This window comes from Theropithecus gelada, chromosome 16 (assembly GCF_003255815.1).
Source record: "Theropithecus gelada isolate Dixy chromosome 16, Tgel_1.0, whole genome shotgun sequence".
Taxonomy (NCBI): Eukaryota; Metazoa; Chordata; class Mammalia; order Primates; family Cercopithecidae; genus Theropithecus; species Theropithecus gelada.
The window spans coordinates 26,148,289-26,172,520 of record NC_037684.1 but is presented as its reverse complement, the minus strand read 5'-3'; the positions used below and the strand labels follow the sequence as shown (position 1 = coordinate 26,172,520).

Genomic DNA, 24,232 nt, shown 5'->3' with positions numbered 1-24,232 from the left:
TTTCCCTTTTCTTTTGTCTGCGTATTCATTCTTTCTTGATGTGTTGTCTTGTTTTAATTCATTAGTTGGCATAGATGGTCTTAATTGTTTTTCATCCATATATATCTAAAACCAGAACTCCTTGTAAACATACAAAAGGTTGATTTAAAAAATTAATGGAGCTGTTTAATAGTACTTACTGGATATCTTTGCAGTTAAACTTAGGAACAGTTGGGTTTTATCGGACCCAGTACAGCTCTGCCATGCTGGAAAGTTTATTACCAGGCATTCGTGACCTTTCTCTGCCCCCTGTGGATCGACTTGGATTACAGAATGACCTCTTCTCCTTGGTAAGCATCTGTGACTTAAGTAATATGATGGATTTTGCTGATTAAAAGATTTTGTTTTTCCTGGAGTGTCTGAAACATAATTAGAAGAATATGGGTCTTCATGAAGGTTAAAAACACCTTTGGGACTAGAGCAAATGACTGATTTTTAATATGACAAGATTGAGGCTATATAATTTAAATCCCATTTCACTACTCCTGAGCCAGCTTTCTGAAACTCTTAATTAAACTATCCTTTGTAAGGCAAAAATTCCTTGCTTTTCAGTAGAAATAAATATGAGCCTTGAAGAAATGACCCTACTGATAGGTTTTTAAAATAATTAAGTCAGAGTGATTTTATGTTTTTCTAAATAGTGGTTGTACTTTGCTGGGAAAGCTAGAATTTTTAAACATTGTGTTCTTATTTCAAATTGTATCCCATTAGCTTTAGAATTATATTTATATTTGGCTTTCTTCCAGAAAGGATTTAAAGCAGCAATTAGTATTATTTTCTTTATGACTTCAGCATAGGTTAGGTAATTTCCAGATGTCTTTATGATAAAATTGTCATATTCCTCCTAGTATTCCTTTAAATTGGACTGGAAATTTTCCCTCCCCTCTGCAGTCATTGGTTTTGGATTCCGCCTTTGTGTAAACACAGATTAGCATTGATGCACAAAACCTCACATCTGCTGATCTAATTGCCGAGAGAGACCTGTCCCAGGAGAGTGAGCTGTTTGTGCAGCTGGCTGCTGTAACAGAAGTTCTTTTTCCTAACTCTGTTAGTTCTGAAAGGACTTTGAATTTGTAGTGCCTTCTAGTTTATGTTCTTTTAGAAATGAGTAAAGGAGAGGCTTAAGTTGACACAGTTTGCAGGTCCAGCTTTGAAAGAATGTCAAAAACTAAAGCTCAAACTATTTTTGCAGTTTTTCTGAAAGTATGAAAAATTTCAAAACAGTAACAAAACCAAGTCCCCAGAAACTGAGTAGAAATAGAAGTTAACTGGTTTGTTGTTGTTCTCAAATTGATGGGACTTTTAGTTTAATTTTTTAAAGTAGTTCTTGTATAAATAGCAAATGATTCATTCTAATATTTCTGTAAAAAAAAAGAAAAAAAGAAAAAATAACAAAAGAGTAAAGAAGGAATGTTGTCTGAATAGGATTTTTATTCTAACAGTGTTCTGAACTTATACAGTCCCATTTCCTTAAACCAAAGAAATTGCTAGCAGTAGTTAATGCCAAAAATGCATGCTTATGTTTTTTGGTTTTGTTTGAAGACTAGGTTAATTTATGTTTTTTCCTATCCCAGGCTCGAGCTGGAATCATTAGCACTGTAGAGGTTCTAAAAGTCATGGAGGCTTTTGTGAATGAGCCCAATTATACTGTATGGAGCGACCTGAGCTGTAACCTGGGGATTCTCTCAACTCTCTTGTCCCACACAGACTTCTATGAGGAAATCCAGGAGTTTGTGAAAGATGTCTTTTCACCTATAGGGGAGAGACTGGGCTGGGACCCCAAACCTGGAGAAGGTAATGCATATACTAAATGGAGAAAGAATTAGGCAGAAGTTGGTACTTTTTTATGTGGTTAACAATATAATTAATATCATCTTTATATCTACTGGATGTTACTATATATTCAGCAAGCCAGAAATTAAGACTTGAGTCTTTTAAGTCTGCTGGTGAAGTTACATGGGTTACCAACATAGAAACAGTAGTGGTTATGTGTGTTCATTGCTAAATATAATTTGTGCACATGGTGGAAATAAAAGTCTTTTGCAGAATTCCAAAGGCCTATTTTTAGTCAAGAAAAGCTAAAGGGAATTTTAGGTTATTTTATTTATTTATTTATTTTATTTTTTTGAGACGGAGTTTTGCTCTTGTTGCCTAGGCTGTAGTGCAATGATGCGATCTCGACTCACCGCAACCTCTGCTTCCTAGGTTCAAGTGATTCTCCTGCCTCAGTCTCCCAAGTAGCTGGGATTACAGGCATGCACCACCACGCTCGGCTACTTTTGTATTTTTAGTAGAGACGAGGTTTCACCATGTTGGTTAGGCTGGTCTCAAACCCCTGACCTCAGGTGATCTGCCTGCCTCCGCCTCCCAAGTTTTATTTATTATTACCGTACATACCAGGCACCTTTATGTATAACTTGTAAAGGCGCTGAGAGACATAGGGGCCAGCTTTTTGAATTAAGGAAATTTTTTTTTTTTTTTTTTTTTGAGACGGAGTCTCGCTCTGTCGCCCAGGCTGGAGTGCAGTGGCCGGATCTCAGCTCACTGCAAGCTCCGCCTCCCGGGTTTACGCCATTCTCCTGCCTCAGCCTCCCGAGTAGCTGGGACTACAGGCGCCGGCCACCGCGCCCGGCTAGTTTTTTGTATTTTTTAGTAGAGACGGGGTTTCACCGCATTAGCCAGGATGGTCTCGATCTCCTGACCTCGTGATCCGCCCGTCTCGGCCTCCCAAAGTGCTGGGATTACAGGCTTGAGCCACCGCGCCCGGCCGAATTAAGGAAATTATTTGCTTTCTACATGTGTTCTCTGCTCTGTGGTTATTTCTGTAAGCATATATTTACTCTTTTTGCTCTCACTGAAATATTGGGAATGATTATTTAAAGGTTTTACATATCATTATTTTTTATCATCTGCTGATAACTAAAGGTGGTGTTTCCTCCTGATCAGTCTTGATCTGGAAGTCTTTTGTAATAAAAATAGTAGCAATACCTAGAGCTCTGTCTTTTTTTTTTTTTTTTTTTGAGCTAGAGTTTCGCTCTTGTCACTCAGGCTGGAACGCAATGGCGCCATCTTGGCTCACTGCAACCTCTGCCTCCTGGGTTCAAGCGATTCTCCTGCCTTAGCCTCCCGAGTAGCATACCACCACGCCTGGCTAATTTTTGTATTTTTAGTAGAGACGAGGTTTCATCGTGTTGGCCAGGCTGGTCTTGAACTCCGGACCTCAAGCGATCTGCTTGTCTCGGCTGCCCAAAGTGCTGTATTACAGGTGTGAGCCACTATACCTGGTCCCAGCTTCTATGTCTTTTCTTCATTGATTCAACAAATATTTATGTAGCTAGTAAATGCCATATACTATTCTAAGAGCTGGTGATACAGCAGCAACCCAAATATTGCCTTATATGGCTTACATTCTAATAGGAGACATAGCAAATAATTAAATGTATAAGATCTAGGTGGCAGGAAGTATCATTAAGAAAAATAAAGGTGTCAGATAATAAGGAGTGCTGGGCCACTGTTTTTTAGAAAGTGTTTGGGGAAACTGTCTCTAATAAGGTGATATTGAGCATAAACTGAGACATGAAGGACAGAGTTATGAGGATACCTAGAAGAAAAGTGGTTCAGACAGAGGAAACAGCAAGTACAAAGGCCTGAGATGGGAGCATGCTTAGGGTATTCGAGGAATAACAAGAAAGCTGCTAAGTTCAGGATAGGATTGAGTAGGAGAGGGCAATGGGAGACCTTTCTGATCCTATAGAACCTGTTTGCTACAGTGAGAAGTTTTTTGACTTTCACATTGAGTGATATGACACGCTAATTAGGGAGTTTTGGGCAGGGGAACTTGATTTGATTTACTCGGCTTTCTGAAGAACAGACTAAAAGAAGACGAGAGGAGGCAGGGAGACCATTCAGAAGGCTATTTTAGCAATCCATTTGAGATGCTGGTTGCAACTAGAACTTAAAGGTGGTAAAGTCTCTGTATATTTTGAAGGTGAAACTGAAACTGTTGGTGAAGGATGGACTGTGTGGTGGAAAGAAAGAGAAGTGTCATCAAATTCTGGCCTGCAGAACTGGAAGAATGAAGTTGCCATGTATAGGGATAGGGAAGACTGCCGTAGAAACATTTTTTTCTTTTTTTTTTTTTTGAGACAGAGTCTCGCTCTGTGCCCCAGGCTGGAGTGCAGTGGCTCGATCTCTGCTCACTGCAAGCTCCGCCTCCCAGGTTCACGCCATTCTCCTGCCTCAGCCTCCTGAGTAGCTGGACTACAGGTGCCCGCCACCGCGCCCGGCTAATTTTTTGTATTTTTAGTAGAGATGGGGTTTCACCGTGTTCGCCAGGATGGTCTCGATCTCCTGACCTCGTGATCCGCCTGTCTCAGCCTCCCAAAGTGCTGGGATTACAGGCGTGAGCCACCGCGCCCGGCTTCATTTTTTTCTTTTAAAGATACAAAGTCTTGCTGTGTTGCCCAGGCTGGAGTACAGTGGTGCAGTCATAGCTCACTGCAGCCTCAAACTACTGGGTTCAAGCTATCTTGCTGCCTCAGCCTCTTGAGTGTTTGGGACTACAGGCATGCACCATAACCAGCTATGTTTTTTTTTTTTTGTTTTTTTTTTTTGTAGCGATGGGATTTCACTGTGTTGCCTAGGTTGGTCTTGAACTCCTGGACTCCAGAAATTCTCCTGCCTCAGCATCCCAAAGTGCTGGGATTGCAGCCGTGAGCCACTGTGCCTGGCATGGAAGCATATTTGGGTGTAAAAGGGAATCAAGGGCCAGGCGTGGTAGCTCACACCTGTAATCCCAGCACTTCGGGAGGCTGAGGGGAGTGGAACACCTGAAGTCAGGAATTTGAGACGAGCCTGGCCAACATGGTGAAACCCCATCTCTACTGAAAATACAAAATTAACTGGGCGTGGTGGCTCACGCCTGTAGTCCCAGCTACTCAGGAGGCTGAGACAGGAGAATTGCTTGAGTCCTGGAGTTCAAGCCCAGCATGGGCAACCTCATGTCTTTAAAAACCAAAACAAAACTGGGTGAGATCAACCAGTGACTGAGTATAAGTGGAAAAAAGAGGTCTGAGTTCAGGATTTAGAGATTGTGTAGAAGAGGAAGAATCAGCAAAACAGACAGACTGGCCAGTAAGGTAGAAGTAGGAGAGCCAGGAGAGAGAAAGGGTATCCCAGAATTTAAATAAACAGTAGATGAAAAGAAACAGTAGATGAAGGCAGAGGGAATGTGATCAGCTGTGTCAGATGCTACTACACTAAATCAAATAGAATGATGAAGCCTAATTCAATACTACATTTAACAATTTTTGTGTAGTAGTGGGGAACAATAATGAATTCTCCACTTTTGCAGCAGGTTCTTTAGAATGGAAGGAGAGGAAATGGAGACAACACACTTAGACAACTTTTTAAAGGAGTTTTGCTGAGAAGATCAGAGAAAAGGGGTAGGCGAGAGAGAGGTGGGGTAAAGGAAGGAATTTTTAAGTTGGGAGATTTTATACTACATTTTTCTGCAACTATTTGAACATAATGCAGTAGTAATGGAAAAATTCATGTTGTGAGAGAGAGGGGTTATTGCTGTAGTGACAGCTGAATAATCAAGAGGAGTTGAGATCCAGTGCTGAAGTTAAGGAGTTGGTTTTAGATAGGAGCACAGATGAATAGTGACAAGATAGGAGTACATGGACACAGATGCAGGTAAATTAATGGGTGTTGCACTTTTCTTTCATGATGATAATGTGACACTTTTTGACTTCAAAACCATCTTTACAATATAGGGAGAATGCCTTCAATTTCCTAGCTGCCAGAATTATAAATTACTTCTTGTAAGAATCATCACAATAATGTGTAGTTATCTATTGATCTCTGATGGTTTTCTTAAAATTATTTTTGATTAAATTATGATTTAAATATAGCAAAATGCATAATCTAAATGTTACAGTTCCGTGACTTTCGGCAAACACATACCACATTTCCATCCCCCAGAAAGCTGCTTGAGGCTCCTTCCTAATTGGTCCCTACTACTTGAGCCTCCCCTGCCCACCCCACACAGGCACATGCCATTCTGATTTCTTTCACCTACATTAATATTTATCTCTTCTATTTTATATACATAGAATCATATAATGTGTGTTCTGTTCTTAAACCTACCTCTCTCACTCAGCATAATGTTTCTGAGATATATCCAGGTTGTTCATTGCTTTTTATTGCTAAGTAGTATTTCATCATATGAATATACTACATTTTATTTATCCATTGTACCGCTGCAATTCATCAGATTTGTGTGTCGTTAACTGTTGTTTTTTTTTTCTCAATCATTTATTGCCTGGGTGTTAACTTTTTTTGAGATATAACTCACATACCATAAAATTCACCCTTTTAAAGTATACAATTCAGTATTTGTTAGTATGTTCACAAGATTGTGCAACTATCACCTCCATATTTCCAGAACAATTTCTTCACCTTCCCCACTCTCAGTCCCTCCCCCTCCACCAAAAAAAAGCCTTGTATCCACCGGCAGTCACTCTCCCTTTCCTGGCAACCACAAATTTACTTTATATTTCATGGGTTTACCTATTCTGAACATTTCATATAGATAGAATCATAAAATACTTGGCCTTTTATATCTGCTTCTTTCACTTAGCATAATATTTTCAAGGTTCATCTGTGTTGTAGCATGTATCAGTCCTTCATTCCTTTTTTTTTTTTTTTTGTAAGGGAGTCTTGCTTTGTTGCCAGGCTGGAGTGCAGTGGTGTGATCTCGGCTCACTGCAACCTCCGCTTCCCAGGTTTAAGCAATTCTTCTGCCTCAGCCTCCCCAGTAGCTGGGACTACAGGTGTGCACCACCACACCCAGCTAATTTTTGTATTATTAGTAGAGATGGGGTTTCACCATGTTGGCCAGGATGGTCTCTATCTCTTGACCTCGTTATCTGCCTGCCTTGGCCTCCCGAAGTGCTGGGATTACAGGTGTGAGCCACCATGCCCAGACCTTTCATTCTTTTTTTTTTTTCAGAGACAGAGTCTCGCTCTATCGCCCAGGCTGGAGTGCAGTGGCGCGATCTCGGCTCACTGCAACCTCCACTTCCTGGGCTCAAGAGATTCTCCTGCCTTAGGCTCCCGAGTAGCTGGGATTGCAGGCTTGCATCACCACGCCTAGCTAATTTTTGTATTTTAAGTAGAGACGGGGTTTCACCATGTTGGCCAGGCTGGTCTTGAACTCCTGACCTCAGGTGATCCGCCCGCTTTAGCCTCCCAAAGTGCTGGGATTACAGGCGGGAGCCACCACATCCAGCCCCTTTCATTCCTTTTTACAAATGAACAATATTCCACTGTGTAGATACATAGCACATTTTATTTATCCACTAACTGATGGACATTTGGACTGGTTCCACTTTTCGGCTATTATGAATTCTACTCACATTTGTATACAAGTTTTTGTGTAGACGTATGCTTTCATTTATTTTCGATATATATCTTAAGAGCGAAATTGCTGAGTCATATGATGACTGTTTTGTTTTGTTTTGTTTTGTTTTTGAGACGGAGTCTCACTCTGTCTCCAGGCTGGAGTGCTGTGGGCATGATTTCAGCTCAGTGCAACCTCCACCTCCCGGGTTCAAGTGATTCCCCTGCCTCAGCCTTCCGAGTAGCTGGGACTACAGGTCCATGCCACTACACCTAATTTTTTGTATTTTAGTAGAGATGGGGTTTCACCATGTTGGTCAGGATGGTCTCGATATCCTGACTTCATGTTCCACCTGCCTCGGTCTCCTAAAGTGCTGAGATTACAGGTGTGAGCCACCACTCGTCTTTCCTTTTGTTTTTTTTAAGAGATGATCGGCTGGGTGGCAGTGACTCATGCCTGTAACCCCAACACTTTGGGAGGCCAACTTGGGTGGATCACCTGAGGTCAGGAGTTCGAGACCAGCCTGGCCAACATGGCAAAACCCTGTCTCTACTAAAAATGCAAAAAATTAGCCAGGCGTGGTGGCACACCCCTGTATTCCCAGCTACTCGGGAGACTGAGGTGGAGAATTGCTTGAACCTGGGAGGCGGAGGCTGCAGTGAGCTGAGATCATGCCACTGCACTCCAGCTTGGGCAACAGAGCGAGACTGCATCTCAAAAAAAAGAAAAAAGAGACAAGGTCTTGCTCTGTGCCCAGGCTGGAGTACAGTAGTGTGATCATAGCTCACTGCAGCTTCAACCTCCTTGCAGCCTCAACCTCCTGGAGTCAAGCGATCCTCCCTCCCCAGCCTCCTGTGTAACTAGGCCTACAGACACATGCCACCATGCTTGGTTAATTATTAAGTTTTTTGTAGAAACGGTCTTGCTGTGTTGCTCAGGCTGGTCTTGAACTCCTAGGCTCAAGTGATCCTCTTGCCTTGGCATCCAGAAATGCTCAGATTATAGGCATGAGCTACTGTGCCTGACCATAACTGTATGTTTAACCTTTTGAGGGACTGCCAGACTGATTTTCTAAGTGGCTATACCATATTGTGTTCCCACCAGCAGTGTTTGAGGGTTCCAATTTCTCCACATCCTTGCCAACACTTGGTATTATCTTTTTTATTATAGCCATCATAGTGGGTATGAATTGGTATCTCATTGTGGTTTTGATTTGCATTTTCCTAACGACTAATGATGTTAAACATCTTTTTATGTGCTTATTGGCTATTTGTGTGTCTTGGAGGAATGGACCCATCAGATTTTCATTTTTAAAATCTAAGATTTCAATTTATTATACATAGAACATACTAGTACGATATGTGATCTTTCTTTGAACGTTAGGTCAAAACTACATGATGTAAGCCTGTCCTTTTCACACATAATCCTTAGCAGAGTAGTTAACTAGACTGAGTAAACATTTAGTAAATTCAGATAGTTGGCATTTGTGACTGCAGAGAAAGTCAGCAACTTTATTTGCTTGTCTAGTCTGTTTAGCATATCACTCTTACGATTTGATAAACGTAAAACAAGTATTCTCTCAGGTATTAAGTTAATTGAGTGTGTTTGTTCAAGACCATAGAGTTGGTATAGCACAATTATAAGATATCCAGATGACAAATTTATAAAAATAGGCTTTTTAAGTAGTCTTATGTTTCTTTTACCTCTCAAATCAGGTCATCTAGATGCACTCCTGAGGGGCTTGGTTCTGGGAAAACTAGGAAAAGCAGGACATAAGGCAACGTTAGAAGAAGCCCGTCGTCGGTTTAAGGACCACGTGGAAGGAAAACAGATTCTCTCTGCTGATCTGAGGAGTCCTGTAGGTTTTCATGATAAATTCCCTTAACTTATAGGTAACTACATCATTTTGTGAAGCATGGAACTTTTTTTTTTTTGGAGATGGAGTCTTGCTCCGTCGCCCAGGCTGGAGTGCAGTGGCTACTTGGCTCACTGCAGCCTCTGTCCCCTCAGTTCCAGTGATTCTTTTGCCTCAGGCTCCTGGCTAATTGGGATTATAGGCACCTGCCACCACGGCCGGCTAATTTTTGTATTTTCAGTAGAGACAGGGTTTCACCATGTTGGCCAGGCTGGTCTCGAACTCCTGACCTCAGGTGATCCACCTGCCTTGGCCTCCCAAAGTGCTGGGATTACAGGTGTGAGCCACCATGCCCGGCTTGGAACTTTTTTTAAGTGCCAAAATTGACCTAATAACTGACCCACAAACCACATCTAACTCTATTTTAATATATACCATTTAAGTGGTTTATAGCCATCTTCTTATTTGTTTAAAGTTTCTCAGTCAGCATTGCAGTGCTGAAATGTGATTAGCTGTGCACATACCCATGATAGCTGCTGTGCTCTGCTGGTACAACATGCCATTTACCTTTCTGGTTGCTGACAGGCACTGCTAGCTCCTTAACTACAGTTCGTGTGTAATATCCACATTTATAATATTTACTTTTTTTTTTTTGAGACAGAGTCTCACTCTGTTACCCAGGCTGGAGTGCAGTGGCACGATCTTGGCTCACTGCAGCCTCCACCTCCTGGGTTCAAGCAGTTCTCCCTGCCTCAGCCTCCTGAGTACCTGGGAGTACAGGTGCCTGCTACCATGCCCAGCTGATTTTTGTATTTTTAGTACAGACAGGGTTTCGCCATGTTGGCCAGGCTGTCCTCAAACTGCTGACCTTAGGTGATCCGCCTGCCTCGGCCTCCCAAAGTGCAGGGATTACAGGCGCGAGTCACCGCAGCCGGCCAACATTTACAATATTGTTTACTGGCTTTCTGTCTTTTCTTAGTATTAGAATACTTGAAACAAGGTATATTTAATCAAATGAATTATTTTTTGTCCCTGTATTCTCTTGTAGGTCTATCTGACTGTTTTAAAGCATGGTGATGGCACTACTTTAGACATTATGTTAAAAGTAAGTATATTTGAGAAGACTCCCATTTCCTGCTTTTGAACTTGGATAGACACACAGTACACCTCTAAATGGTTTTTTTTTAAAAAAAAAAAAAAAGTCCTAGAAAAGAAAAATGCATATTGTAGACATGCAAGTATTTTAAAACTGAGAGAATTATATGTCTATATATGTTGTTATATCAGTATTATCAGTATGATGCCAAAGACATCTTACTTTTCCCTACCTTTTTTACTAACTTTATACATCTGAAATCTTTTTTTTTTTTTTTTTTTTTTTGAGACAGGGTCTCACTCTGTCACCTAGGCTAAAGTGACATAATCATGGATCACTGCAGCATCAGCCTTCCAGGCTCAAGTGATCCTCCTGCCTCAGCCTTCCAAGTAGCTGGAACTATAGGAGTGTGATAACCACACCCAGCTAATTTTTGTGTTTTTTGTAGAGACAAGGTTTCACCATGCCCAGGCTGGTCTCAAACTCCTGGGGTCAAGTGATATACCCACCTCAGCCTCCCAAAGTGCTGGGATTACAGGCATGAGCTACTGTGCCCAGCTGAAATTTTAACACTGAAATAATGTTCGTTTTGATTAACAAGTCACTTTCTTTAAATTTTATCTTCAATGTAAACTTGGGGTTCTGCCCGTTGTAAGCAAAAGGCTTGTTTCTGTGCTTAGGTTCTGTGCTTAGGAGGTTTGTTTTTGTGCTTAGAAAAGGGATAGACAGATGATGATCAAGTGTCTCAAGCATTTGAGCTATGCCGGGGTCCTTTATTAATAGACAAGAAATTAATTCACCTGCCTTCATAGCCTCTCTAGTTTTCCCAGGGTAGTTAGCATATAATTAAACTCTGACTTAGACAAAATATAGATAAAACTTTCCATATCCTCATAATGGCAGCAATCTGTTTGAAACTTTGAATCAACAGTAGTACTGTGAAGCAAATGCTATCTCCAGTCCCTATCCATAGTTACCGGTCTATAAGGAAATGGCTTGAGTGTACTGGCTACATGAGAAGTGGAGGTAGCCGAATCTACTTTTTAATCATTAAATAAAATGTGCACAACGTGCCTAAAAACCCATTTGTTAAAAGATCCACGCTTAGGACAGGAGTGGGATGTGCTTTACTATCTCTACCTTTCATGGATTAACAACACTCTTCTGACTTCAAGGGAGTTCATGATAATCAGCTTCATTGTAGAAATAGCTCTAATGATCATAATTGCAGATCTAAATTCTGATATTTTGGTTTTAAACAAATCCTCTGAAAAATGATTAGGATGTCTGAAAAGATAAACTTTAAGAAACTGTGCCTCAAAATGTACTGCTTTACCCATGTTGTAATAGGTTTACTTTCTTTTTTTTGAGACGGAGTCTTACTTTGTTGCCCAGGCTGGAGTGTAGTGGCATGATCTTGGCTCACTTCAACCTCTGCCTCCTGGGTTCACGTGATTCTCCTGCCTCAGCCTCCCGAGTAGCTGGGACTACAGGCACCTGCCACCACACCCAGCTAATTTCTGTATTTTTAGTAGAGACAGGGTTTCACCATATTGACCAGGCTAGCCTCGAACTCCTGACCTTGTGATCCGCCCACCTCAGCCTCCCAAAGTGCTAGGATTATAGGCGTGAGCCACCATGCCTGGCCTACTTTCTAAGAATATAAGAGTTATATTTGGGAGAGCTGGACATGGTGGCATGCACCTGTAGTTCCAGCTTCTCAGGAGGCCGAGGCAGGAGGAGCTCTTGAGCCCAGGAGTTCAAGCCTGCAGTGAGCTATGACTGCACTACTGAACTCCATCCCAGGTGACAGAGCAAGACCCTGTCTAAAAAAAGACCCTAAAAAAAATAAAGTTTGGGTTTACCTTCCACCTGACCATTAGGTCCCTTCTCAGTCTTAATATTCTGTGAACCTGTGTACTATAAATGATATGTATGAAATGGGATATTTGATATTTTTTTCATCTATTCCACGATGATATGGAAAAAAATAGGGGTTCTGAAAATTTCATGGCAGATACTTTGACATTTTCATGTCATGGCACTTTTAAGATTTTCCAGCCGGGCGCAGTGGCTCAAGCCTGTAATCCCAGCACTTTGGGAGGCTGAGACGGGCGGATCACAAGGTCAGGAGATCGAGACCATCCTGGCTAACACGGTGAAACCCCGTCTCTACTAAAAAATACAAAAAACTAGCCGGGCGAGGTGGCGGGCGCCTGTGGTCCCAGCTACTCCGGAGGCTGAGGCAGGAGAATGGCATAAACCCGGGAGGCGGAGCTTGCAGTGAGCTGAGATCTGGCCACTGCACTCCAGCCTGGGCGACAGAGCCAGACTCAGTCTCAAAAAAAAAAAAAAAAAAAAAAAAAAAAAAAAAAAAAAAAAAAAAAAAGATTTTCCACGAGTATGTGTATTTATTAAGAGTTTGCATTTATTTAACACAAGGGAGTTCACGATAATCAGCTTCACTATGGAAATAGCTCTAATGAAGGCTGAATCATGGTTCTTCAAGAAGCCATTTGGTAAGAGATGAGGAGGGTTGTCTTATGATGGTAATTTAGGAATAATGTGGCAGGGTTAAAAAACATTAATTCAAAGTATATTTGAAATATGGTGTTAGAGTGCCATCTAGTGGACTCGAATAACAGGTTCTCTTTGGAGGATGCTTCCTGAAAGCCAGAGGTTCAGACCTTGAATATTGGAGCTGAAAAGGGCTTTAGAAATTATCTGTCCACCCACATCATTTTACACATGGGGAAACTGAGACCCAGAGGGATTAAGGACTTAGTCAAGATCACACAGCTAGAGGCTAAACTGGGAGTAGAATCCAGATCTCCCAAGGTCCTTTCTGTTTTACTGCACTGCTTCTCAAGAGTCGAAAGGGGCCAGGCTTGGTGTGGTTCATGCCTGTAATCCCAGCACTTTGGGAGGCCGAGATGGGAGGATCACTTGGGGCCAGGAGTTCGAGACCAGCCTGGGCAACATGGAGAAACTCCGGCTCTACTAAAAATAGAAAAATTAGCTAGGTGTGGTTGTAGTGAGCTTACACCATTGCACTCCAGCGTGGGCAACAGAGCGAGACTCCATCTCAAAAAAAAAAAAAAAAAAAAAAGAGCGAGAGAGAGAGAGAGACCAGCCTGGTCAACATGGCGAGACCCCATCTCTAGTTCTTATAAAATTGTTTATTGGGAAAAAAAAAAGTGTCCAAAGGAAAGGAAGAAGAAACTGAGAGCTTTGATGAGGTCTCCAGACACGACACTCTGGTCAGTGTTAAATCTTAAGGGGTAGAAAAGATCAAAAGAGTCTAAATTGTCTTGGAGACATAGCTCTTATACATTTATAGTTCTAATTTTTAAGAATTATAACATTTTGTTTCTGATTATGAAAAAAATATTTTATATATTTACTATGGAAGATTTAGAGACTAGAAAAGTGTAAAGAGGAAAATAAAACTTACCTGTAATTTAAAAAGCAGGTAGCAAAAACAGCATGTATAACATGCTCTCATTCCAGATTTGATAATGTACATATAGTAGTAATTTTATTTTTTTCTTTATGCTTCTCTGTCTTTCAGATATTCTGCATTCAGTATGTGCTGCTTTTGCAGTTAAAAAGTGTGAAGATGCATAATCCCACTGATCAGAAACCATCATTAATTAATACTACCATTTTGATGTATTTCCAGGGGTTCTCCCCCACCCCTTTTTTTTGGAAACACAGTCTTGCTCTGATGTCCAGACTGGAGTGCAGTGGTACAATACGGGCTCACTGCAACCTCCACCTCAGCATTCCAAAGTGTTAGGATTACAGGCGTGAACCACTGTGCCCAGCCATATATATATATATATATTTTTTTTTTTTTTTAATTTAGGATCATTCTCCTTTATCTACTTTCTTACATATACTTAAATATAAGAACATGTTTGTATCATGAGATATTCTTAAAATATAACTTTAAATAATGCATTTTTATAAGTACTTACAGTATTCATTTTCAGTTTTTCACTATTATAAATTAATTTGATGAACTGGTATAAGATTACTAATGATTAGTTTGTTCTTTTAACACAGAACATTAGCCAGATATCAATAATATAAAGAATTTTTGGCTATGATAGATTTTACCTCTTAGATCTTGATGTTAAACTAGTCTGAACTAATGACAGGCAGTTCATCTGGTGAGCATTTACATCTAGTGATTTACTTAGTGTAACAACAGATGACAAATTTAGTGCCAAAGCATCATTTTTTTTCTCTTTTTTTTTTGAGACAGAGTCTCACGCTCTTGCCCAGGCTGGAGTGCAGTGGCACGATTTCGGCTCACTGCAACTTCCCAGGTTCAAGCAATTCTCCCGCCTCGGCCTCCCGAGTAGCTGGGATTACAGGTGGGCACCACCACACCCAGCTAATTTTTTTTTGTATTTTTAGTAGAAATGGGGTTTCACCATGTTGGTCAGGCTGATCTCGAACTCTTGACCTGAGGTGATCCACCCGCCTCGGCCTCCCAAAGTGCTGGGATTACAGGTGTGAGCCACTGCACCCAGCCCAAAGCATCTTGAAAAGTATTCTCTTTTGTTAATGTAATGTTCTGCCATTCTTACCTAGTGAGAATATAGAACCTAAGTTTTACCTTATTGGGGAAGAAGCTCATGTAATTATATACAGAACATCCAAGGGAGAGTTAACTATTCCAATCTTTATCTTTTTTCCTGTAGCTTCATAAACAAGCAGATATGCAAGAAGAGAAAAACCGAATCGAAAGAGTCCTTGGCGCTACTCTTTTGCCTGACCTGATTCAAAAAGTCCTCACGTTTGCACTTTCAGTAAGTTATAGTGAAAACTGCATTTAGAGTGAATCATTAGCCATCTGTGACAAGTGTCTCTGATTCAGCTCTGATCCTCTTGAGCTGCCTTAACCCTAACTAAAGCTTCCTTTTCCAGATCAACTGGCTTGAGTTTTTGTTACTGACTTCTGTTTTTCTCCCACTAGTGGCGAGAATCAGAATTCTCTCTCCAGAATGGAAACTGTGAGGACAGGGATTCTTGAAAACTGGGAAACTGGCTTATGCCTTTGCTTACTTTGTGTCTCTTCCTTTCTTAAACCTATAGGCTCCTAAGCAAGTATCTGTTGAGCAGTCTGTCTGTCTGAACCTGTCTCAGTACCTCATTCTTATTTTGGTTGATCTTTAGGTTAAACATTATCCTCTTTGCTGAGAACTTCTGGTGCCAGTTATTCCTAAAACAAGGAATAAGTGTCTTCAGTGTGATTACTTCAGTGTCAACAGTATGTTGCACTTTCTGGTACCAGAATATGTTTTTGGTACACTAGACTTTTAGCTCTTTCTTTTTTTAGGAAGAGGTACGTCCACAGGACACTGTATCGGTAATTGGTGGAGTAGCTGGAGGCAGCAAGCATGGAAGGAAAGCTGCTTGGAAATTCATAAAGGACAATTGGGAAGAACTTTATAACCGATACCAGGGAGGATTCTTAATATCCAGACTAATAAAGGTATGTGAAAAATTTTGAGTAGCTTGCTAATCATGGATATTATTGAGTGACATCCATGATTCACTACACCCATACATTGTGGTCTTTGCTCTTTAAAAGTTTCCTATGGCCAGGCACAGTGGCTCACGCCTGTAATCCCAGCACTTTGGGAGGCCAAGGTGGATGGATCACCTGAGGTCGGGAGTTCGAGACCAGCCTGGCCAACATGGTGAAACCCTGTCCCTACTAAAAATACAAAAATTAGCCAAGCGTGGTGGCGGGCACCTGTAATCCCAGCTGCTTGGGAGGCTGAGGCAGGAAAATTGCTTGAACCTGGTAGGTGGAGGTTGTGGTGAGATGAGGCTATTGCACTCCAGCCTGGGCAATGAGTGTGAAACTCCGTCTCAAAAAAAAAAAAAGAGTTTCCTTAAATAGTTACTGGCTTTATTTAAGGACTTCTCCATCTCCCATCACACATCCTTTATAACAGACTGAAGTTGGCAGAGAACATAATGATTTGTTTTTAGGGTAAATGGAAGTTTGTTCCCAGCCTCTTTTAGTTTCACTTACTATTTAAAACCATTGTTTTACAGCTATCAGTTGAGGGATTTGCAGTTGATAAAATGGCTGGAGAGGTTAAGGTAAGGAAAACACTGTTTACTCTTCACTTTTCAATCTAGTAAGTAAAAACAATAACCTGATTGTAATTATAGTGTTGGGATAATGTACTGTAGCATCTCTGTGTTTTTGTTTAGAGAAAGACATCATGCAGGGCCGTAAGAATTTCCTAAAAATGGCTGGGCATGGTAGCTCACACCTGTAATCTCAGCACTTTGGGAGGCCGAGGTGGGTGGATCACCTGAGGTCAGGAGTTGAAGACCAGCCTGGGCAACATGGTGAAACTCCAAATTAGCTGGACACAGTAGTGCACACCTGTAATCCCAGCTACTCGGGAGGCTGAGGCAGGAGAATCACTTGAGCCCGGGAGGCAGAGGTTGCAGTGAGCTGAGATCATGCCGTAGCACTCCAGCCTGGGTGACAGAGTGAGACTCTGTCTCAAAAAGAAAAAAAAAAATTTTCCTAAAAATGATAGAAAGCCTTCAGATGGTTTATAAACAAGGCAGTGACTTGATCTGATTTGTGTTATAAAAATTTCAGTCTGGCTGCAATGTAGATAATAGTTTGGAATGAGGAAGAGAAGATGTTGGGAAGCTAACTCTCCCAGCAAGAATGATAGAATAGCTTACAGTAGGGTCGTGGCAGTAGTGGAGGAGACAGAGTAGTGAAGGAGATTCAGGGGCTTGAATTTGTTAACCATTAGTTCAACAATATTTATTGATTGGCTTCTCTGTTGTGAGCATAAAACGAGCCAGGATAATCCCCAGGTTTCTGGTGTGTAAATGTTGGTACTACTTACTGAGATGGAAGGGAAAAAGACTTGAGGCCCTGAGAACTGAACCATGTTTAGGAGTCTTGGAACAGTAGCAATTGTCATCTCTGTAAATAAGGTTATTGATTTCTAAAAGGTCTATGTTTAATCAGATGGATTAGTCATTCTGTCTTTCACTCCTGTGGTGACTAATTCAAAGGAAAAGCCCCATCATTTTGCCAGTTGGTGTTTAAGAGTTGCTTTGTTTTCTGTGAAACCATTAGAAAAGTTTATTCAACTTTTAATCATTAAGCATTGTGATAAATTATAAACTTAGAAATTGTTTTACTGTATTAAAAATGTTGGATTCCTGTAATTCTAGCATTTTGGGAGGGTGAGGTGGGAGGATTGCTTGAGCTCAAGAGTTCAAGACCAGTCTGGGCAACATGCTAGGACCCCATCTCTACAAAAAGGAAAAATAAATTAGGCCTGGGAGTGCATGCTTGTGGTCCCAGCTACCCAGGAAACTAAGGTGGGAGATGTACTTGAGCCCAGGAGGTTGAGGCTGCGATGAGCCATGATCGCTTCATTGCACTCTAGCCTGGGCAACAGAGTGAGACCCTATCTCAAAAAAAAAAGAAAAAAGACTCTGGGATGTTAAATTATTACGGCACAGCAGCAATTTAAACTTCTTTGTATTATCATCTCTTACAAATTAATCTTTATTTGAAGCAGCCAAAATGTGTTGAATCCTTAAGTACTCTGTGCTAGGTGTTTTGTCAAATGTTTATATGGATTGTCTCTTTAATCTTCTGGAGTAAATATTTTTTCATAGTTGAAAAAACTGAGACTTAGAACAGTTAATTTTCTCATTCACAAGCCAGTACATGACAAAGCCTAGATTCAAGTTCCAAGTCTTCAGTCCAAAGACTATATTTACCACTACACAATTAGCCTAAAAGAAAAGCAGTAGGTTCTGTCTCTTTATTAACTTTTGATGAGGCTGTTAAGCATATAATATTTAAGGGGAGAATTCCTATATGCAGTTGCTTGTTTTCTTTTAGCCTGAGGGTGGCAGTGGTAAATTCTCATGCCTGAAGGTTATGCATCCTTCATATAGACCAGTGGTTATTTTTTCATAACCTGTAATATTAACTTCTTATTGCTGGTAATGATCCTGCATTCTTGGTTGTTTTATACCAGGCTTTCTTCGAGAGTCACCCAGCTCCTTCAGCTGAGCGTACCATCCAGCAGTGTTGTGAAAATATTCTGCTGAATGCTGCTTGGCTAAAGCGAGATGCTGAGAGCATCCACCAGTACCTCCTTCAGCGGAAGGCCTCACTACCTACAGTGTGAATCCTGAGGTGCCGCCATTGGCGGTTCTGCTGCTTCGCTGCAGGGATAAGGTGGAGCTATCGAACAGCTGATTCATATGCCAAGAATTTGGAGTCTTCTTTCAAACCAGTGGGGGTTGGACAATGAATGTAGTTAACTGGTTCCTGCTCACACTCCAGAATTAAATTCTATTGAAAAAGGAAAATCAGCAATTCAGCAAAAAATAAATAAAAAATAAAAATGTAAATATGATAGTAATAAAATAGAGCATAACGAAACTGTGAAACTTTCTGAAGCCTTGTCAGTGGTTAAAAGTATTTAACACTCTACTGTTAATGACAGATGTTCTGTTTTTATAACTTACCAAAAGGAAACTAGAGGCTTCTTCGTGAAGAGGATTTTTGTGAAGTGGTTTCTGCAAGCAGCCTATAAGTCAAGGGTGGCATCCATTTCTGGGAATGGTTAAACACAAAAGGCTGATAGCTGGCATAACATAGTTGGAGTCAGTGCATAATTCCAAGTGGCTTTTTTTTTTTTTTTTTGGCATGGGGACTGGCCAGGAAGATATATTTTCCTGCATAACTCAATCTGAACCAAGGATTGTAGTTTTCCTCCTTGCCTTCCCTTCTTTGTGACCCCTTGGCCAAAAAAAAAAAAAAAAAGTTAAAAAACCTACCCTGTTCTGGTTTTTTTCCTCCCTTTAGTTCCACCCCAACCCCCATTCCCCAGTGTCCTTCTTAGAGATAAAGAAATAATAAGGAAACATCTTTCATAGCCACGTTAAATAAGAGAAACTGATACACATTATTTTTTCTTTCTTTTTAAAGATGACTTATAAGAACCCTGAAATTCACACAGGTGAGACAATAGAAATAAAAAGATCTTCAGCCAGGCCTTTCTGAATGAGTTATTCTGCTAAAAATGGTCTTAGTTGTCTGACAAGCCAACTATTGAACCTCTTCATAACAGTGTCAACACTGGTTTCTCCTGGTTCATTTTATGTGTGCAAGAAGTCAGTGGTAACTGCTGCAGGGCTTCTACATTAGTGGTAACTGGTTTAAAAAACAGACTATAAGCCTGTGTGTGCCACTGTTTGCTTCAACAGTATATCCTACTAACAAGCCTCACCTATTTAATCCAATGAGTTTTAAATCTAAATCTCATTCCCTTCCTCTTTCCCTACCTTTTTCTTTTTTTCTTAAAATTTTTTTTGTGTTATTAACATAAATTCATATTTGGTGTGGCTTAACTGTATTTCAGAAGGTCATCAGATTGTGAGACTGCTTCCTTGAAACATTTTTGTGCTATTGTTTTAAAAAAATAATAATTAAAAAACAGTTGGCGTTAATAAAAATGTCAATGTGAAATTGATGTCCTGATTCACTTTATTCTCTTTGATAAGAAACTAAAAACTTTCCTATTATTCAGTAGGCTTATGCAAAGTTATACTATCATAGGATTTTTCAAATTCAAGAAAATCCAGTTCCTTAATTCCTAATCTATAGATCCTAACAGAAAAATCCTGAGATTCATTCTAAATCAGTTCTACATTCTCAAAACTCTCTCGGAGACTCTTAGAGTCAGCATTCAGGAATGAACTTGAGACTTCCTCAGTCCCTACTTTTGAGGCACCCTAGTCCAGGCACCATGCTCAGGGCTGCCCTCAGGCTCTCCAAATGTGCTTAAGGCACCAGTGAAGCAGGGGCACCAAAAAGACTGAGAAAAATGCAGTTTTTTTTTTTTTTTTTTTTTTGAGACGGAGTCTCGCTCTGTCGCCCAAGCTGGAGTGCAGTGGCCGGATCTCAGCTCACTGCAAGCTCCGCCTCCTGGGTTCACGCCATTCTCCAGTTTTAATAGAAGAACTCAGAATTTTACAATCAGAAATTCTGGAAACAGGTTATTTTACTTTCAGCATACACACGATTTTTCTGTGTAATAAGTAGTTTGAATTACATTCAGGGAGAGATTATACTGGATGTCTTCCATTTGCCTTTCAGAACCCCTCTTCATCCCACTCTGGACCCCAGTGGGTGCTGACCCACATGGACTGCATGAATGGCTCCCTTGCCTTCTGACTTGAGCTTGTGTTTATCCAATTAGTAATATCCAAAGAAGATGAAAAGACATGAGGAAAAGATGGTCAGAGTACTCTGGCTTTCTCATTGCCAGGTCACATGGGCTGTCTGTGTCCCTTTACCAAAGACCACAGCTCTTATCAAGCAGCCCCCTCTAGCTTCTGGCTCCTACTCTTTGCTCCTTCATATCTAGGAAAAGGAAGGAGAACTTGAGAGCGGGGTGCGGTGGCTCATGCCTGTAATCCCAGCACTGTGGGAGGCCAAGATGGGTAGATCACCTGAGGTCAGGAATTCAAGACCAGCCTGGCCAACAGGGTGAAACCCTGTCTCTACTACAAATACAAAAATTAGCTGGGTGTGGTGGCGCATGCCTGTAATTCCAGCTACTCGGGAGGCTGAGGCAGGTGAATCGCTTGAACCCAGGAGGTGGAGGTTGCAGTGAGCTGAGACTCCATTGCACTCCAGCCTGGGCAACAAGAGCAAAATTCCGTCTCCAAAAAAAAAAAGACTCAAGCTGGGCGCAGTCACTCATGCCTGTAATCCCAGCACTTTGGGAGGCTGAGGTAGACAGATCACCTGAGGTCAGGAGTTTGAGACCAACCTGGTCAACTCAGTTACCAGCCCTGGATTATGCCATTATTCTTCATTGATTTTCCTGTACTCTGTCCATGTCTTTGTAAATAGTCCTTTATTAAACCTTCCTCAGTTTGTGTTCTTTCCTACGAATACCTTGAGTGATTTGGGCACAATAGCCCTGCTGCTTTGGGTCTCTAAAGGTTTTTAATCTAGCCTTTTCTGTGTCAGATGTTTTGTCTTTCAAGTAGCTCCCTATCATAAGTCATACACCCATTTTACAGATGAGAACGCAGACTCAGAAAAGTTAGGTAAATTAATACAGCAAAATAACTATCAGAACCAGTGATCTAGCCAGGCTTGCTAGTCTCCTAAGGCTGTGGTCTTCCAGGGAACTGCCATGTCTCCACAATTAAAAGATCATAGTTAGATGGGGCCAGGCAATAGCATTAAAGCTTAATTATTTTTTCCTAATATATTTTGGTTACAAATATTAGTGGAAATCAGAAGGTTTGGAAGAAACAAGTATGTTAATGCCTCCTATGGAGAGTTTTACATTACTTTTCATTAATGAGATTCAGTAAAGCTTTTTGGAACAGTGGGCAGTGGTGGGTGAATTCTTAACTTGCAATTTCTAAGGATAGGTTTTAGGGAGCAAGGAATAAATCTGTTGAGTACAATTTGAGGAGGATTAAGAGGAGTTCTATAGCTCTAAATAGATTCTTCAAATTCTATAACCCAAAAAGTTTCCAGAATTACCAGAAAGACATCACGGAGCCACATGTAAGTGCTAATGTTTTTTGTTTTTGTTTTCTAGCAAGTCATTAAATAAAAGCAAGTGGGCCAGGCACAGTACCTCATGCCTGTAATCCCAACACTTGCCACGGCAGGTGGATTACCTGAGGTCAGGAGATGAAGACCAACCTGGCCCACATGGCAAAACCCCATCTCTGCTAAAAATAGAAAAATTAGCCAGTGTGGTGGTGCACGCCTGTAATCCCAGCTACTCAGGAGGCTGAGGTGGGAGAATCTACTTGAACCCAGGAGGCGGAGGTTGCAGTGAGCTGAGCTCGCGCCACTGCACTCCAGCCTGGGCAGCAGAGTAAGACTCCCTCTCAAAAAAATAATTAATTTAAAAATAAATAAGGCAGGCGCGGTGGCTCACGCCTGTAATCCCAGCACTTTGGGAGGCCCAGGCGGGCGGTTCACCCAGGGAGTTCGAGACTAGCCTGACCAACATGGAGAAACCCTGTCTCTTAAAAAAAAAAAAAAGAAAGAAAAGCCGGATGTGGTCGCACATGCCTGTAATCCCAGCTACTTGGGAGGCCGAGGCAGGAGAATCGCTTGAACCCGGGAGGCAGAGGTTGCAGTGAGCTAAGATCGTGACATTGCACTCCAGCCTGGGCAACAAGAGTGAAGCTCCATCTCAAAAATAAAATGAATAAAATAAAAATAAAAATCCAAGCTTTTGGTAATATGTTTATACTGGTGAATCTATACTTACAGCATCATTCTTGATTGAATAATATATTGCCTGATAGAACTGAATCTCTTCCTTTACTAGATACTAGTTTGAGAGTTTCAGAGTTGGTTTTCTCTAAATGAGTATTTGCGACAATGCCAAATACCCACCCAAGAAGGACCATGCCTTCTTGTACCAACCCTGGTGCAAGCAAAATGACTGAGGTGTTTGGTGTCAAATGTGAGAATAAGAGCCTTGATGTTAACAAAACATTGAGCTGAACAACTGCTTTCCCTAGGAAACCAAATCAGAGGATTGGTTGTTCTACCAGTTTGATGGCCAATGTTGTGATAGGTGACAGTGTCAGGTGAAGGAAAGTCAAGTGAGTTGTTACTGCCATTTATAAAGAACTCTGATTGCTCCTGTGATTCCACTGCAAGTATCTGGCAGCTGTAGCTTTCACTACTGGGCTTCTGTTTCCAACACTGAGGAGGAATTGGCAGAGAATGAACATAGTTTACTATCATGATCTGTGCTTTGTCAGGGAGGTTGTAGCAGCTAACAGCAGATATACTATACATCAATTAAGATGACTACCAGGAAGAAAAAAATAGTCCTTGCCATGGTTTGACTGACAGTACCAGTATGGTCCTCTGAGACATCCCCTACCTCTACTCTAACCAACTTTAACCTTCATCATCAATTTGACAAATTTTACAGGTATATTACATTACACTGCAATTTTGGGCAACTCTTAATAGGGCACTGATTACCTTGCATTATTTGTACTAATCTAGACATTCTCTTCCTTAATGCTTATTAGCTTGTACTTTTAAAGTTAAGGAGGGGGCCAGGCACGGTGGCTCACGCCTGTAATCCCAGCACTTTGGGAGGCTGAGGCAGGTGGATCACTTGAGCCCAGGAGTTTGAGATGAGCCTGGGCAACATAGTGAAACCCCAGCTCTACAAAAAATACAAAAATTAGCTGGGTGTGGTGGCACACACCTGTAGTCCCAGCTACTTGGGAGGCTGAGGCAGGAGAATCGCTTGAGCCCAGCAGGAGGAGGTTGCAGTGAGCCGAGATCATGCCACTGCACTCCAGTCTGGGTGACAAGGCAAGACCCTATCTCAAAAAAATAAAATAAAAAATAGTTAAGGAGGTGCAGGTATGGTAGCTCACACCTGTAATCCCGGCACTTTGGGAGGCCAAGGCAGGAAGATAACTTGAGCTCAGGAGATTGAGACCAGCCTTGTCAACATGGTAAAACTTTGTCTCTACTAAGAGTAAAAAAATTAGCTGGGCATGTTGGCATGTGCCTGTAGTCCCAGCTACTCAGGAGGCTGAGGCTGCACTGAGCTATGATCGCACCACTGCATTCCAGGCTGGGTGAGAGTGAGCGTGAGACCCTGTCTCAATAATAGGGTCAGGCGTGGTGGCTCGTGCCTGTAATCCCAGCACTTGGGAAGCCGAGGTGGGTGGATTGCTTGAGCTCAGGAGATCAAGACCAGCCTGGGCAACATAACGAAACCCCGTCTCG

General features: G+C 41.4%; 1 protein-coding gene across 2 annotated transcripts in view; it reads left to right on the top strand.

The window, feature by feature from the left end:
- Positions 1-19,955, top strand: part of NPEPPS (aminopeptidase puromycin sensitive) — a 104,440-nt gene extending 84,485 nt beyond the window's left edge. For both annotated transcript variants that reach the window (XM_025360918.1, XM_025360917.1), the window contains 8 exons: positions 195-329; positions 1,614-1,833; positions 9,160-9,302; positions 10,348-10,404; positions 15,108-15,215; positions 15,746-15,901; positions 16,474-16,521; positions 18,453-19,955. In XM_025360918.1, the coding sequence (XP_025216703.1) occupies positions 195-329; positions 1,614-1,833; positions 9,160-9,302; positions 10,348-10,404; positions 15,108-15,215; positions 15,746-15,901; positions 16,474-16,521; positions 18,453-18,605 (1,020 nt within the window). In that variant the 3' untranslated portion in view covers positions 18,606-19,955. The remainder of the gene's footprint in view (positions 1-194; positions 330-1,613; positions 1,834-9,159; positions 9,303-10,347; positions 10,405-15,107; positions 15,216-15,745; positions 15,902-16,473; positions 16,522-18,452) is intronic.
- Positions 19,956-24,232: the final 4,277 nt, after the last annotated feature.